This window comes from Takifugu rubripes, chromosome 1, assembly GCF_901000725.2.
Source record: "Takifugu rubripes chromosome 1, fTakRub1.2, whole genome shotgun sequence".
In the NCBI taxonomy this organism is placed as follows: Eukaryota; Metazoa; Chordata; class Actinopteri; order Tetraodontiformes; family Tetraodontidae; genus Takifugu; species Takifugu rubripes.
The window spans coordinates 25,133,170-25,149,450 of NC_042285.1; the positions used below are offsets into that span (position 1 = coordinate 25,133,170).

At 44.9% G+C, this 16,281-nt stretch overlaps 1 protein-coding gene across 6 annotated transcripts in view; it reads left to right on the top strand.

Annotated features, from left to right (window-relative positions):
• col18a1a (collagen type XVIII alpha 1 chain a) overlaps window positions 1-16,281 on the top strand; it is a 50,709-nt gene that overhangs the window by 18,860 nt on the left and 15,568 nt on the right. For 5 of the 6 annotated variants that reach the window (XM_011612198.2, XM_029833608.1, XM_011612203.2 and 2 more), the window contains exons 1-3: window positions 7,916-8,381; window positions 14,344-14,885; window positions 16,189-16,272. In XM_011612198.2, the coding sequence (XP_011610500.2) occupies window positions 8,045-8,381; window positions 14,344-14,885; window positions 16,189-16,272 (963 nt within the window). In that variant the 5' untranslated portion in view covers window positions 7,916-8,044. Of the gene's footprint in view, window positions 1-7,915; window positions 8,382-14,343; window positions 14,886-16,188; window positions 16,273-16,281 lie in introns of those variants that run through there. The other variant, XM_011612212.2, reaches the window with a different exon arrangement.

The following is a 16,281-nucleotide window of genomic DNA, read 5'->3' on the forward strand; positions in this document are numbered from 1 at the left end:
GACGAGCGTGTTGTCACCACCAGCGGGTCCTTGTTAAATGCAGCGCTGCAGCTGCCCCACGGGCATTTGAACTGCTGAAATAAATGGAAAGGGCATCTGTGCCTGTAGCTCCTTCCTCCACAGGGCTTTCTTTCCCCTCTGGCTTTTTTTCCCACGTTTGTTTCAGGAAGGAAAAGTTGAGACTTGTGTTGTGGTAGATGGTGTCAGGGAAACAGCTGCTATCTTCAATTCCTCTTCTCACCCCTCCAGAGTCACCAACTGGTATTCAACCAGAGAAAGCAATGAAATCTGGACAATAAAAGCATGAAAACAAAAGTGAAGGCAACCTTGAGCACAGTGGTTTAACCAGGGACGACCCTCACGGTCATTTATCATTAGCACCTTGTACAAGGACACAAAATTTCAAGAGAAAACATGATGCTGTCCCTCATTTATTTCCCCAATCCACCTCTCACCAGCTGCTTTTGGACGTTAGATTTGAACCCTCCGGGCATGACGGTCGTATTCACTGACCTGCAGCCAGCTGGTTCTGGCTAATGACCCGCTTCCGTAAGTAGACTCCAGACAGGGTTTTCTTTATTTGTAGCAAATAAATCACTAATAATGCCATCAGTGCTCCTCAGCGGGCCTGGACAGAAGACTGGTGCTTTGAAGTTTTATAGGAGTCAACTTATATTCAGTGGTTAATTTTTTAACTAACCTGAGTAGAACATTTGTGAACCAGCAACCCCATGACCCTGCTGATATTAGCCAAGCAGAGTGTCTGAATTCCAGGTGTGGGAGAGTCTTCCTCTCCTCTCCTCTCTTTTTTTTTTCTTCATTCCGATTTCGGGTCTTTGTGAACAGGTAAATGATTTGTCAGGCCGGGACAACCCTTGGCGCTTCAAGTTCACTCAGTGTCTCTTTTTGGCACTTCTTGAATGTCTGGTTTGTTTGTATTGAGCGAACATGATCTTTTTTTCCCCCATTTTTAATTAGTTTTGCCAATTAAAAAAATGACTTAAAAAAACTGGAAAAGGCCTTTGGAAACTATTTGGTGCTGGTCTGGACAGGTAACCTGTGATTTACGAGTCAAGATTTTGACACTATCTTTAAACTAATTTTAACAAAATAATTTTAACAGAACTTTTTAACCTAATTTAAAAAAAAAAAAAAAACTTCCTGAAATTGAATCAGAGTGAGTTTTCTTGCAAATGTGATTGCTGTATTTTTTTTTATAAATAAACATGTAATTGATCATTTGAAATTGCAAAGCAAAGACTGTTAATTGACAGTAGATCTACAGAAGGTGGTCCCACATATCCGTGTTTCACATGGTTCTATAGGTTACAGTAAGAAAATATTTAGCTTCTTTTTCCGGTTGCAGCCTGAACGCACTTTGTCATCATGTCAGTCAGCCCCGCCTGTCTCAGCTTTGATTCTTTTTCTTCGGTGAGTGATGTGCATGTGTGTGCATGCTGACGCTGTTGTGACAGAAGTGCTGTAGTGTGTAAGGAGAGAGGTCAGCGCCCCACTGACTCAATCCCACCATAAACCCAGCAGTAATATTAGCGCCCTCTGCTGGCCGAGACGATAAACGCACTTTGATGAGCACGTGTGTACATTTTGGCACATATATATTACCAACAGTGACGTGCTTTAGTAGCAAAACGTTTACTTTAGCATCAGTACTAATTTTATAATCTAACCATACATCTTGTGAGAACCCTCATGCAATGTTAAACAGCCAATAGTTTCCTGGACAATATTCACAAAAGGTAATGAGTGTTTACATGTTTGTGGTTTCTGTGATATCGGGGGCACAGCTGCGTTGGCTCATCATCTGCCGATGAAAACAAGCGCCTTGTAATGCGGCTCTTACCTTTAAGAGCGTCACATTAAAGCAGGGATCTGGCCGCCATTGTCTCACCTTGCAGCTTCATGACATCATTCAGTGAAACAGACACTTTTCAAAACCTTTGACAAAAGAGTACAGGGGAAACGTGTCTTATCTGCCATGATCTGACTTGCTGTGTCGACAGCCCTCGCTGTTTTGTGTGAATTTTGTGTTTGATTTTCCGCAGGTGTGTTTTTGTTGGGACGGGGTGCCTGCAAAGTGAGCCTATGGCTGAGTGGGAATAAATGTGCAAAGCTGTGTGTTTTAGCAGAACTGGTGAACTTGTGATGCATGACTTGATTTCTATGATGCAATAAAGTAATTTATAGAGCGGTCCAACTTATTTTCTGTCACTCTGTGGAATGTGCTGATCATAGATGTACTTTAGAAGGCGCTCAATTAAAAGAGTAAGGGTAGATAAAACATTTTAAATGACTAAACGCATGGTTTTATTAATTTACTTTTTACAATGGCTTCATTTGGATTTATTAACTCGAAACATTGTGCCGTGACACTCGTTGATCTTTGGCCTGCAGTTCAACATATGCGCACTAGAGGGAGACATTTCCCCCCGAGTGCTGTGGGAGGTGAGGTGATGTGAGGCTTATCAGATTTTCCTGCGCCGCTTGTTGCTTGTTTTTGTCAAGCAGCTGTAGCCATATCCTGAGGGCTGTGAAGAACAGTGGAAACATTCCTCCCTTTCAACTCTGTAATGGAACTCTTCCCAAGGTGATCATTATACAGCAGTGATAAATGGTAATAACGAAAGTTGTAATAGAACATCTGTTAACAAGCCAAGGAATGTAATAACTTAAGCATGTAAAGCGAATTTTATAAGCCTTTATGAGAAGACAATAACAGAGATTTCTGCACTGTGTGTTTGTGGCAGTTAAATCTGTCTGTCATTAGTTCAGATCCCTCTCTCATTACAGTTCTAGCGGCATAAAAGCACAATACAGGTGTTATTACACGTTCAAATATTGTCCATGTATCTTTTATTAAACATTCTTTGGTCATTGCCTGCAAACCCATCAGCTCTTATGAGATATGACCTGAAAAGGTAACAACAAAGCATCATTTCTAGTTTATTTACATGTAGTTAATGTACCAGCTGGTTCATGGGTAGCGGTTCCCAAAACATGCACATTTCACGGGGGTTTGATTAGATCTCCAGCCCGAGAATCAACACAGGAACCAACGCGTCATCGCTCGGCAGGGGAATTTCACGGTGTCTTTAAACTAAGTAGACGGTATACAGAAGTTACCATCTTCTCAGGGTGCTGTGAATATACCAGCATTGACTGCTGGCTTTGAAGCCGCATTAAGTGTGTTTTCTCAGATAATTACATTTGTTCAGCACATTAAAGGTGTTGAAACACAGTTGCTCCCCATTACCTCCACCCCCCTCTGCTATACTGTAGTTGCTGTTTGGCCACCACAGGAAACATATTCTCCTCTTGTCCTGGAATGTGTCTTATTCAGAGTGACAGCCGAGCCGATTGTGCTTGTCTGAGCAAGACTAAAGACCCCTGCAGGGTTTTATCTGGCTGTCTCCACAGTTTGCAGTGGATGTGATGGTTGGTTATTTTGTTCAAAACTTCAATTCTTATAGCGCCTCGTTTTAAAAGAAATGCATGAATCGTTCAGTTAATAAAAAGCTAAAAATTGTTACATCGGATTATGATAAAAGCATGGCAACGTCTCTAGCAAAGTTTAACATAAATTCACTCTTTACACCTGGCAGATTGCTAAAGGTGCATATTATACATAATAAAATCCAGATTGCATCACGTCTTTAAAGCCAACTGACTGTACATCCAGTCATCTGTCTGTTCTGTCTTTGTTTCTTCGCTCAATCACACTGTCAGTGGACAGTGGAGTGAAGAATTTTTTGCCAGGCTAAGTCACCAGCTGCGCTGTCGAGACCGGACACAAGTCTCTTCATTCACAACGGGCTCCTAAAGAGCACCGTGGGACGGTGATCAGTGGGAAATGGGACCCCTGTCCCTTCCAATTTCACAGCTCTGACCTTCTGACCTCCATTCAATTTGCCGCTTCACACAAAGGACCCCACCCCCATGTCTTATTTTGGGGCTGTGAGACAGTTAAGACAGAATAGAAGAATCATTTGATGTCAAGTGGATGTAACTCAGAATATACGTACGTCAGAAACGTGCTGTTCTCTGCTGGCTCCTAATTGGCTTCCATTTTAATCCCTGTTCCATCCGTTGATCTTGATTTTCAAGTAATAGTTTTAAAAGGAATCTTGAATTACTGCAACTGTGTTTAGTTAAAATTAATTCAAGTACAATCAAAAAAAGAATAAATACAGACTAATGATGGCATCTCATAACTGGCAGGAAATTAACTTGTTATAGACAGAAAAATTTGTGGGAAAAAGTCCTTGATTATGAACAATCCATTGAGCCTTTAAGAAAGTTAGATTTTACAAGTCTGTGTTGCATCTGGTTGCCCAGGGAAACCGAATCCACATGGTCTGAGGATCTGAGTATCTATGCTGATGTAGATGGGGTTTGTACACGAGCGGCTGATTCAGAGTGAGCTGTTCTCTCTGTAGCTCATCTGAGACAGGTGTGAAGAAAAAGATGACTCCTTAATTCCTAAATTGTGCGATAGATTGTCCTTTACTGTCCTGAAGTAGCTTCAGAGCTCTCAGTGACCATATCTTGTTTTCCATTCCTTCCATAGCCAAAGCAGTGGTGGAGGGACAAACAGGCTGGATGATTCTGTCGTCTCCAAGGTTAACATTCTCTGGGGCAGTTAAAGACAGAGTGGCTGGGGCCGTGCACGGTCAGGGACGGTCCTTACTCCTCAGATACCTCTGGGTACAAATGGGTCTGATCAGTGAACTTCAGGTCAGCACAAGTCACCTGAGTCTCCCGTGCGTCGGTTCTGTAACGTCCAGAATTTAGTAAACAGGATTTTACAGAAGCATGAGGAGAAACTGAAGCCTTGTGTGTGTGTCTGTGTGTGTGTCTGTGTGTTCATGGATTAGAGACATGGGTGGGTCTGACGATGTCCCATGTGTCATTTTAAGGTTTTTGCTTTAGAGTCTCGGCTCAGCCGGCGTTTAAATTCTGAGACATACAGCGAGAGGTTGTCGAAACTGAAACAACAGGAGTGGAGGTGCTGCCAAAAGGCCCTTCGCTGCTCGGCGGCCTACGCAGAACAAACAGTTTGTGTGTGGTCAACCTGTGCGCCTCCTATTCTGCCTCTGTTTGTGCAGCAGCCACACTTGAGGTCAGACTAGGCTTACTCTGAGGAGTGACGTCGTCTTATTCACCTTCACATTCCTTTTATTTTCCGATCTGGTCCCTGCTAAGAAGGGCATCAGATTTGATCTGGAATGTGGTTGTTTAGCTAAAATTGCATGGTCCCACCCTCTTCACAGAACAATTCGCATTTCCTCCTGTTAAACACTTTTCAAAATTGCCGTATTCAGCAGAGAATAGGCATTGAAAATCAGTATCTGCATGACAGACCATATAGCACAGAATCCTGCAGTGAGGTGTCGGGTAATTGGTCGCTTTTGGCCCCTCGTGGCTTTAGTTCAGGGGGTTTTGTTGGTGTTGTAATTAGGCGATCATTCATCCTCTTGTTGATGGCCTGAGCCCCCAGCCTCACTCCTGTGTCTTAGGTTTCATGCTTTTGTCTGCAGATTGTGAGGACAGATGTCGGGGATCCCTGGAATTTCATTTCACCCCACTCAAATGGCTCCAGGTCGCACAGGTCACAGAACCGTGTCGTGACTGTCAATTGTAATATTTACAAACGCTTGGAATTAAAGCGATTGTTTAATTTATTTTAGAAAATCCCCCACATGACCAATCTGACCATTGTTTCCCTGTCTTAGGTGAAGCGAAAGTTTCAAACGTGCATGCTCACCTTTGCCAAAAGTAGTAAAACCGCTTATTAATAAATGTTTAAAATTGTTTGAGTTTTCTGCCGCCACAGTTGGGGGTAAATGGAGCTTCATCAGTGCTGTCTCTTCTTTCTGACGCGGTCGGAGCGGCCATGAAGATTACGAGCGAACCTGCTGAGGTTATGGTCCTGTGTCAGCGGGCAGAGGTTTGGCAACAGGTGACCAGAACGAGAGCTGCTCTTAAACCTTTAAGAACAAAGTCAGCAGAAAGGGAAAGCTGCCGCTCTATAATATGTTCCCTAATATGTTTAGCCAGTAGCATGTTTCGCATTAACTCGGGGAACTCTGGAAGTGGTTCGTTGGGACGTTCAGGCACAAGCAGACATAAAAAGTGGTTAAATTCTCTTCAAGACACATTGATAGCTTTGCTAAATTGCTGAAAAACCTACTTTCATTTTTAAAAAATGGAACATTTCCAGGTTTCATGAAGTGCAACTTTGTCTTGTCCTTGTCAGAATTCCCCTAAAATGGGATGATCCAATGTGCAGGTGTATCCATTATCCATGGCCACCCATATCTTTTGGCAGGCTGTACTGTGGGTGTGGGTGTGTGTGTGTGGGTGTGTGTGAGAAACTCAGATATCATCACCGGCTAATTTGTTGCCTTGGGAATAACAACATTTTGATGAGAATCACTTGATGCAGTTCAGACATTGGAATCTCTGGTTTGAGTTATTGATTCTTATTGTTTCTTATAATGTGTTTCCAAATCAAAACAATGAAAACAAAAATCGCCAAAAGTCATGGAACCCATTTTTAACTTTGCCGGGTTTAACTGATGTTAAGCTAATGATTACAAGTCCATGACGGAGTTTATGACCTGAGAAGATTTGTTAACCCACCCCTCTGTTTATTTTAGTTTACCGCCTGACTAAAGATTGTGTTGGTTGTTCTTGTCGCTGTTTGATGGCTCGGGAGCATTAACGATATTCTTTTGCTTTGCATCATTGTGAAAATATCCTCTTTGTCTCTGGGTGTAATTAAAGTGTCTCGTTTTGACGGCTTGAGAGTGAACAGTTCCTGTAAGATTGTAAACGTCTTGCCCAGAGGGCTTAGCTAGCTAGCCGTACGTCATTTGTGGCTGCTTATATGGCCAGAGGGATAAAAACACACCAGAAGATCAGCTGAAGACGATCACAAGTTCTTGGCCTGAAACATACAACACACTTCTTTCACTGGCGCGAAGCCGTTTTGCTCCACTGTAGCATTCGTGTTCCCCGTTTGTTAGACCAAACGAACATAATCTCACAGACAAGGGGTCAAAAGGATCATCTCTGACCCCAAACCGTGACAGATGGACACAGGGTAAAGTTTTCAAACGCACGTCCAGACGTTAATGTGCCTGAATGCGTAGGGGGAGCGCCACGCTCGTCATCAATAACGGGAGTTTCTTTCTGTCAACAGCCGGGGTCACATGCACAAAAACACTTCCGTTTACTATAAAGCCCCCTTCCTCTGAGAGACACTCGCACAAACCTCCTTTTTCCTTTTATCACTAAGCTCCCATTTGCTGGGGGTCTCTGTCAGCCGCTTTGCACGAGGCAGCACCAGGAACCAGTCTGAACAAGAAAGGAGAGCCTGGATTACTGTGTAACCACACAGCACTCAAAGCCGGGGTCTTAACACGACTGAACAATGAATGGAGGGATGTTGGTTTTGAAGGTGCCTCTAAAGGAATCGAATGGGGCCAAAAATGAAGTCATGCTTCAGAATTGTCTCTATCCTGATCTCCATGAGATCTTAAAAAAAAAAGGCAGACCGGGCTTTGCAGTCTGGAATTGCAGGAATAATTTCAAAGCAAACTCTCTACTAAGTTCTGAGGGCTCAAGCAGCAGGTTTCTTTTTATCTTGTCTTAACAAAGGGAAGCGGCCAAGGGGAACAAATTGCCTTTCTCTATAAAACACATAAAGCATCAGTATTGTACGCTGAAAGGCCGCGCTGCCGTAATTCTGAGGTATCAGTCAGCAGGAGAGATTGCTTTTCAATGCTGTGACAAAAGGAGTAGGAAGGAGGAGCTGGGAGGGGAACCACTGTCGACAGCCAATACGGAGCACACCTCCTCCTGTTCCCCGTCCTGCTCCTTTGAATGGGGCACTCCTCTTTCCTTTCTGCCTACTGGTGTGTGTGAGGAGGCAGACCTGGAGAGTGTGTGAGTGCAGCGGCAGTGTGGACATGTCTGATGTAGGAGCCTGAACAAGAAGGGTGGATGCGGTCAAGACACAAAGATGAAGATCCAGAGTCAAGTTTATATTTTGGTGGCTTTGGGGGTGGTCTCCACTGATGCTTGGTTTTGGTCCCGGACTGGTCCCACAACTTTGGCCCCAACGCCGGCAGTGGAGTCCGAAGGATCTGGCAGTCCAGCAGATAGCGGAGATCCACCAACGGAGAGCTCTGCAAAGCTCAGAGCAGAGATAATTGATGAGGGACATGACTTCTACAACGTCGTGCAGACTTGGAATGAGACCACAGTGGCTCCTGTGCTGACCACTCCAATGCAGCTGCAGAATGAAAATGGCTCAGAACCGGAACCTGCGGGGATTTCATCACCCATTAGTAAACCTGGTAATGGCACATCTTTATTTAAGGCTTTTGGCAGTGGAACAGGAAATGTATCAAAAGTCAAACCTGAGTTTGAGCCTGAATTGGCCTCTGACACTGAGTCAGATCTTTGGTCCAGGTTAAGGTCTGAATCTGGATTTGGCTCAGGGTCTGAAACCAACTGGGAATCTGGGATTGAAACTGAAACCTCTAAAAAAAAGCAACAAGAAGGACTTGTCTCAGGCGATTACAGCGGGTCAGATAATAGAAGTAGTGTAATGTCTCGGGAAGATGAGATAAAGTTAAAGTCTCAGAGCAACTACAGGGTCACACACAGAGAAGATCATTCCAGTGGCACAGAAAATGGAAAACACAACACCAGCTCCACTGTTAGCTATCATCTGATGTTTCTTCAGGAAAACTCCAGCCGTGCAGATGCACCACTGACGATTGAAAGTAATAATTCTGCAAACCCTACACAGCTAATTCAGAACAATCAGGCAGGTGGAGAATTAGCAGCTAAACAGGAAGTTTCACAGAACCAGGTATTAAAAAGTAGCCCGGGGTTGCTGTTGATTTCTCCAAATCAAACACTGTCGAACAAACCCAAAACAGTCATTTCCTGTCTACAAACAGCTCATAAAAAAACTGATGTTCCCTCAGTAGCTAAGGTTTATCCGCTGGCCCTCGGTCGGCCATCAACAACCACTCAGAGAGAAACAACCAGGCCAAATGATCACATCAAGACACCAACAACAACCTTGAACCAGACCGCTGAGGGCTCAGTAGAACCGGGAGAATCCCCACAATGCTTGCTGCTAGACACTGCTCTTCCTTTCTGCTCCGTGACAGGTGAATATTTTCTCGTGCCCAATTACCTGAACCACACCACTGTGGCGGAAGTCCAGGTACTTCTCCACAACTGGGCATGGCTCTTAAAGTCACGCTGCCACCATAGCTTGGAGTGGTTTTTCTGTCTTCTCTTGGTACCCAAGTGTGGCTCTCTGGTTCCGCTGTTGCCTTGCCGACGTTTCTGTGAAGTCTTGAAGGACAGTTGCTGGAGCCTCCTGGACGAGGGCCGTCTCCCTGTGGAGTGCCACGCTCTACCGGACGAGGAGGATGATGGGTATCAGTGCTTGTCAGTTAGTAACCAGAAAGGTAAACCCTGGTTGAAACGAATCCTCGTCATTGTATTCATTTTCAACCAGTTTTCAAGTCTTTCCCAATTGGTTTTACCACCCACTTCCCGCTCATAAACCCACCGTCCCGGCCCGCCAGCGCGCTGCACAGCATTAACAAGGTCTCGGTTCCCACACTCAAGGAACCAATTTATTGAAAAACGGGGGGAAACGCATGTTTAAGGTATTTGAGAACTGAATGGCTGCTCTTTAACATGCATGAGAGGCACTCTGTCTGCTGCTGCATGTGTCCTTTTATCCTTTTAATTGCATCTGACCTGACTCTTTAAGTACACACATATATTATCGGGCAATGTAGTCATCACCTCAACTGCTATACGAGGCACTAAACTATGTGTTGCCAAGCAAACTCCAAGCATGCACCACTAAAGTGAAATGTGAAATATATAAAGAATGGAGTTGTGTACATTTTTCTTTCCTCAAAGAATCGAACTGGTTTTGTGCTTTATGCCGGATGTGAGCTCGTCTTCTGCAGTGGACTTTGTGCACGAAGCATTGTTTGTTAGCTGCATGCTGCTTTCGAGTGTCAGTGGATTTGGGCCATTTCAGATGCATTTGTGCTGCCACGGCTGCACGTGTTTGGTCATCAGGTTGTCAGATATACCTGATGAGTGAATCTTCTGTGTAGGCTGATTATGGGGGATTTTTGAAACCAGTGTGTGTTTAAGGACTCGAAAGGTTCCGTGCTCAGCAAACTTCATCTACCTCAGCTGCGCGAGAATCTTTTTTTTTTTTTTGTTACTGTCTTTCCTAATTGATCTAAGACGAGAGAGAATCTGTTGCTCTTCATGCTGATCTTATTCAGAGCTTGAGCTGATCTGCCTGACTGTGTTTATCACCGGGGGCTTTGGTTGTGTCTTTTTCCAGCTTCACTATCTGCCTGACGGCTCGCTGCAGTGACAGGCACGAGAGGATGAGCCTGGTTTTGGGACTGATGAAGCAGAGCCCAAGCAGATATGAAATACGGACAGACATTTATATGTCATGTCTGTAACAGCCCTTTTGGGGAAATGACATATATGCTGTTGCCTTCTTTTGGACTGGAGTCATTTATGTACAGCAATCTTCAAACTTCACTTTGCTGATGATGCAGTGATGAATGAGATGGAAAATGCCCAATAACTTTATTTTGGGCATTTTCTGCTTCATTCTACCAACCTATGAGTCATTTGAGCCGTAGGATTACCTGATATGAATCATGTATCGCCTGGAAAACGGCTGGTTTTCACTTTATCTGCAGCCAGCTCTTCTTGATCGGCCAGTGGAAGGAGGCTACTCACGTTAATATCGTCCCAGTCCATCATTCATCTATATCTCCTGTCAGAACCCCCTGTGGCCTCACCATCTTTAAGTTATATCTCACTTGGATTCCAGATTAAAGGCAAAAACATGGGAGGTGCAACAATGGAAAAGCTGCCTCGACACAGTTGGCATGTAGGCTGAAGTTGCGTGCACGTGGGGGGATTACTGTGGGAATATTGCAGAGAAGTCAGCGTGCACTTGCAGGCTATATAAAAAAAAAACTGTTAACCATGATCCTTTTACCACGGGGGGTGGGGGAGAGGGTGGATGCACAATAGGCCTTTTAATAACGGTTTTCCATGGTTACCCAGCTCCTTCTTAAAAGATGAGCCGCCATTCATATTGGAGTTCAGAGGTCAACTGCAATTTATTTTTGGGTGGATCTTAATGAGGAAAACCCCAGTGGGTGTTAATAACCTACAAGTATGATCTAAAAATCCCACTATTGCTACGATGCTAATACAAGTATCACCACTGGAACTCCTTATTTAAATGTATCCTTAAATTAATCAACATTTAAGGACTTGTTTGTCCATGTTAAAAGTTCTTTGCCAAATATTATATCATATAATTTCTTGGAAGATTAAACAATAAAAAAAAAAAACATGCTACATTGAAGATTGTGGAATATACATGCAAGTTCTGGAAAGTCATTGAAGGTTTTTGAAAAGAGCAATGATATTCTATATATTGGGGATTCATCAAAAGCTTGTATTCACCATGTTGGTGATCTGACCCAGACTGGCCTCCTAACCCGACACTGCTTTATCTCATGACAGGAAGTCACAGACTTGGCTCCAGGTTGCCAACCTGCAGCCTGCCAGCGAATCCGTGTTTGCTCTCAGGGGGGGGTCCAATTATGGACACGGCGATGTCTGATTTCTCTGCTGTCAGAAACTCGCTGCCCTCTTCCACTTGTGTTCTACACCCTGGAAACTGATGAGATTGTGTTGCAAAACACTGAAGTGAAGTGTGTCTCTGGCTGGAGAGCAGCCCACCCCTTCTTCTCTGCTCTCATTACTTTTAATAACCTGTAACACTATTCAGAACCTTCTGGCTGCTGTGATTGTTATGCCCTCTATTTTCTGCCAGACTCCAAAAACTGGCCTGTGGTATGTTGCACAATGTATGTTTACACCTAGCATCAAAAGTTTGCCTTCCAGGTGGGGAGCTTGAACAGTATCATGTTACTTTTCCCCCAGCGAGTGAGCTTGTGGTAGATCCACCGTCCTTTTTGTGGTTTAAGAATTACAGCTCTGTCATCAGGGAGGAGAAGCAACATGAGGCTCCTTCCTGGACTGTGATGTGGTCCTGGGTTTGATTTCTCTTCACACTATCACGAGTTTAAATATGCTGCAGGACCCACCAACACAGACACCCATGATGCTTTACTTTGGTTTAGCATCTTTTTTTCCCCTCAAACATTAGATCAAAAAGAGAGCCGGCTTGACACGGTGACCAAATTCAATTAAGTTCATATTTAAATCAATTGTCTGACAGGCTGTAGACACAGTTTACACAGAGGGTGGTCATTGAGCCATCTTAATGTCTCCACAGGTGACCTCTGACACTCCAAACACAGCTAACACCACAGAGCAGCTTTGCTGTCGGCCCCAAGGGCTGTTTAAAGTGCTGATGGAACGTAGGCGGCCAAACCACAACATCGTAGCGGACGCCCCAGATGTTCAGATGTTTTCCCACGGATTATACGGGGTCCCCGAGGTCCCAAAGCTGTATATACAGTCTTGTGATGTATATACAGCTTTAAAACAAACTCCAGTACCCTGTCCTGGAATGTTGGGTGTTAAAAACGAGGAAGCATCTTTTACAGAGTTTGTCTTTGATGAGACAAACTAGCACCATAAATCCAACAGCTATTCCCTACGCTTGCTTGGCCTCGGAGCTGGCAGTTGTGAGAAAAGGGGATTTGGGAACGCTGAATTGAAGAATGCAGCTCTTCTATGTCCATCTTATTTTACTGATCTTTTTGTCAACATTCTCACCTCAGAACCTGTTCGATAGTTCTGAGAGTTGAACTGAACACTTTGCGTTGGCTGATGTGCAGATGTGGTCGACTTAAGTGATGGATAATAGGAGAGATTCTGGAATAAAAGGCTTTAGAGAGTTTTAAACATGAGTCTGAGGATGTGTATCGATTGTTTACCAAAACGTGGCAAAATCCAACCCCCCCCCCCAACATTCAGTTGAACCTTAATTTGCACACAAACCTAATCACCTTTTGTGGCGACATCAGTTAGAACTTTTTCTTGTTCTCGTGAACATTTGTAAAGACTTTTGGAAACCTGCCTGATCTCGGCAACATTTGTGCTTTAAAGATGGCTCGTGTTGGTACTTTTCCACGTCAGTTACGACAGATTTGATGTATCTGGGTTCTGCCTTTTTCAGCTCTGCTCCGTTCAGGAGTGGGGGCCGGATTCAGACATGTGAGCACAGGTCCGCTCGGACGACCCTCCTCGTTTCTCGTTCTGGTTTTATCTGAGCAAACATCTGGTTGGGACGCAGTAAATGACCGTTTGTTGTTAGAAATAACACCAGAGCGGTCCAGCGTTGCACATCTACGCCCGCCGCCTTCAGACCTTCTCATCCATTCTGTCCTTCTTCAAACGGTCCGCCTGCACGGATGATTTGCAGAATGCCGAGAGACCGAACCCGAGAAACATCTGTAGTTGCATGACAACATCTCGAGTCTCGAGGCTCGTGTTTATGCTTGTAGAGCGGAGAGCGGGACCTCGGGTTCAGGGGGACACATCGGGTGTTTAAGCTCTCAACAGTCCGTCTGCAGACCCCAGTGATCTCCATGCTCAGAGCAGCAGGGCGGCTTTGAACCGGGCGACCCGGCTCGCAGGTGGCAAAGCAAAGCGTCTCTTTAAAGCAACACAAACTGTGTCAACTGTTCCTCCGTCAACAGCGCTTGTTTTTCTCTATGATTTGCCTTTTAACACAGGGAACATTATTTTTGACCAAAGTGGAAAGTTTGACACGGTTAAAAAAAGAGAACCTGTCATCTCGACGTTCACCGCGATTACTCTCCACTGACCTTGGGGACGGGGGTGGGGGGTTGCCGTGGGTGACGGGATGCTGGGCGGAGATATGCAGCACGCAGCAGTGACATTTGTCAGATAGAGTTCTTATTTTTAGGAATTATATTTTGGACTCATCAGGAACTTTAGGTGTTCTTGGGAAGGTTGGAGCCCAAATGGAAGTTGGTCTCCTTCAGCTCATCCTTCATGTGGAGAACTTCTTTGGTTCCCGTCAGAGTTATTAGTGTTTTAAGAGGTCTTGCACTCTTCAAACAGGTATTAGCAGTTTTTCCTGTTACATTCTTCAGACACATACATTCCAGATCATCACCCCCCCACACCAGCCTGGTCTAACACTGTACCCTGCCTTGCAGCCCTCCTGTCTAACCTTTGAGGTTCCTCCACTGTGTTTTGGCCTAACGCCTGTTTTCTCCCTCTATCCAGAGGACAACGGCGTCTCCCTGCTGCAGCTGATCGGGGATCCTCCTCCTCCTGAGATCACCCAAGTCGATGGGCCCGAAAACAGCCCCGCTTACGTCTTTGGTCCTGACGCCAACACGGGACAGTTGGCCCGTGCGCACCTCCCCAGTCCGTTCTACAGAGACTTTGCCCTCATCTTCCACCTGAAGTCCAGCTCTAATAAGGGCGGAGTCGTCTTCTCCATCACAGACGCCTCGCAGCAGATCATGTACGTCGGTGTTAAACTCTCAGATGTGCAGGGACGCAACCAGAACATCATCCTGTTTTACACGGAACCGGGCTCGGAGGAGTCGTACGAGGCGGCCAGCTTCCCCGTGCCGTCCACGGTGGATACCTGGACTCGCTTTGCCATCGCCGTGAGGGACGACAAGGTAATGTTCTACTTCAACTGTGAAGTGGACCCTCTGGTGATGCCCATCGAGAGGTCCCCGGATGAGATGGAGCTGGAGGCCGGAGCTGGGGTCTTCATCGGCCAAGCTGGAGGAGCCGATCCTGGAAAGTTCCTGGTGGGTACAGATTTTCTGCTGCTTTTGGATGTTTCAGAGAGCCACATCTGAACTGTTCAACTTTGGTAATAAAGTCAAAAAGTGCTTTTTTTTCTTTTTTTAAAAGTTGAACACTTAACCGATAGTCTAAATTTAAGGTGCCTTTAATGTGGAATGGGGCTGATGAAAGTACCCTTACTTCTCCTGTAGTTCCAAGAGGAGCAGCTAAATAATAAATTGGCACCCTGAAATATTAACGTGGGGAAAAACAAGTTCTGGCAAATATGCCATAAAGTGCATGTCACCGGACCAAAGAACTATGTTTGGTTCTGGTTAGCGCCTTCTTTTGCCTGTGTAGCTTCTCTGTAGAAGTGTCCGGAGAACTCGTGCTGAGCGGAAAAGTGCCGTGTTTTGATTTTCCTCATGTGAACCATCTTGGCTGAGTTACTCTGATGTGATGAGATTGCTCAAATTGGCTCTTTCAAACCATAACATACATGGCTGCCGCGGCTCCTCGTCTTATCGAGGTGAGTCTGTACGTCATTAGAATCCCTCACAGGTTGTAATTAACTGCAGCCATTTGACCGCAGTAAATTCCAGCCGTCCACCACTCTTGACCTCTGCCGTTAAAGGGTCCTGGAAGGTCTCCTGCAGTGGTGTGCAACAGCGGTGATAATCCTCTTTAATTATTGATTGCTTTATTACAGCCAGTTATCACTGTTTTGCTGTCAGTTATCATTAAATCTGAAGGGATAAAGTAGAGAAGGTTCCTGAAGCTGTCTTCTTAAAGTGGTTCCTGGTTACTTAATAAAAGCCAGATACTGATGCTGTTTCCATCAGAACTGGCTGGCCATGGGATTTTTGTTGACCCCTGAGAGGTCTTGTGAATTCCATTTCCCTAATCAAATCAAGACATCTCTGACGACTAAATATTTACATCATAGCTGGATAAATCACGTATTAATTTTTGAAATGGCGTCTGTTTGGCTGACACTTCGTCTGTGAGGAGATTTATTGTGAAGATGTTTGAGGCGCACCAGGAAATGTTGACCACTCTTGTAAGCTGGAGCAGAGACGGCGTTTAAATGAATGCGTCCTGCGGAGACGACTTCAAATAACCCGAGGAACCTCATCTTGACGTGGAGCTAATGACCCTTTGATATGAAGCCAGATAACAACCAGACGAAGTGTGACAGCATCCTGTGTGGGAATATGATTCAGACTTGATGGGAGGAAGCTGGGAACTGAAATAAACCCCAGTATCACCCAGTGTAAGAAGAGCTGTCCTGTTGGGCCATTGAAACGGCTCGTTCTTGTTTTACAGGGGGTAATCAGTGAGCTGAGGGTGGTCGGAGACCCTCGTGTTGCTGAGAGGTACTGCGAAGAGGACGGCGATGACTCGGATATGGTGAGTGGC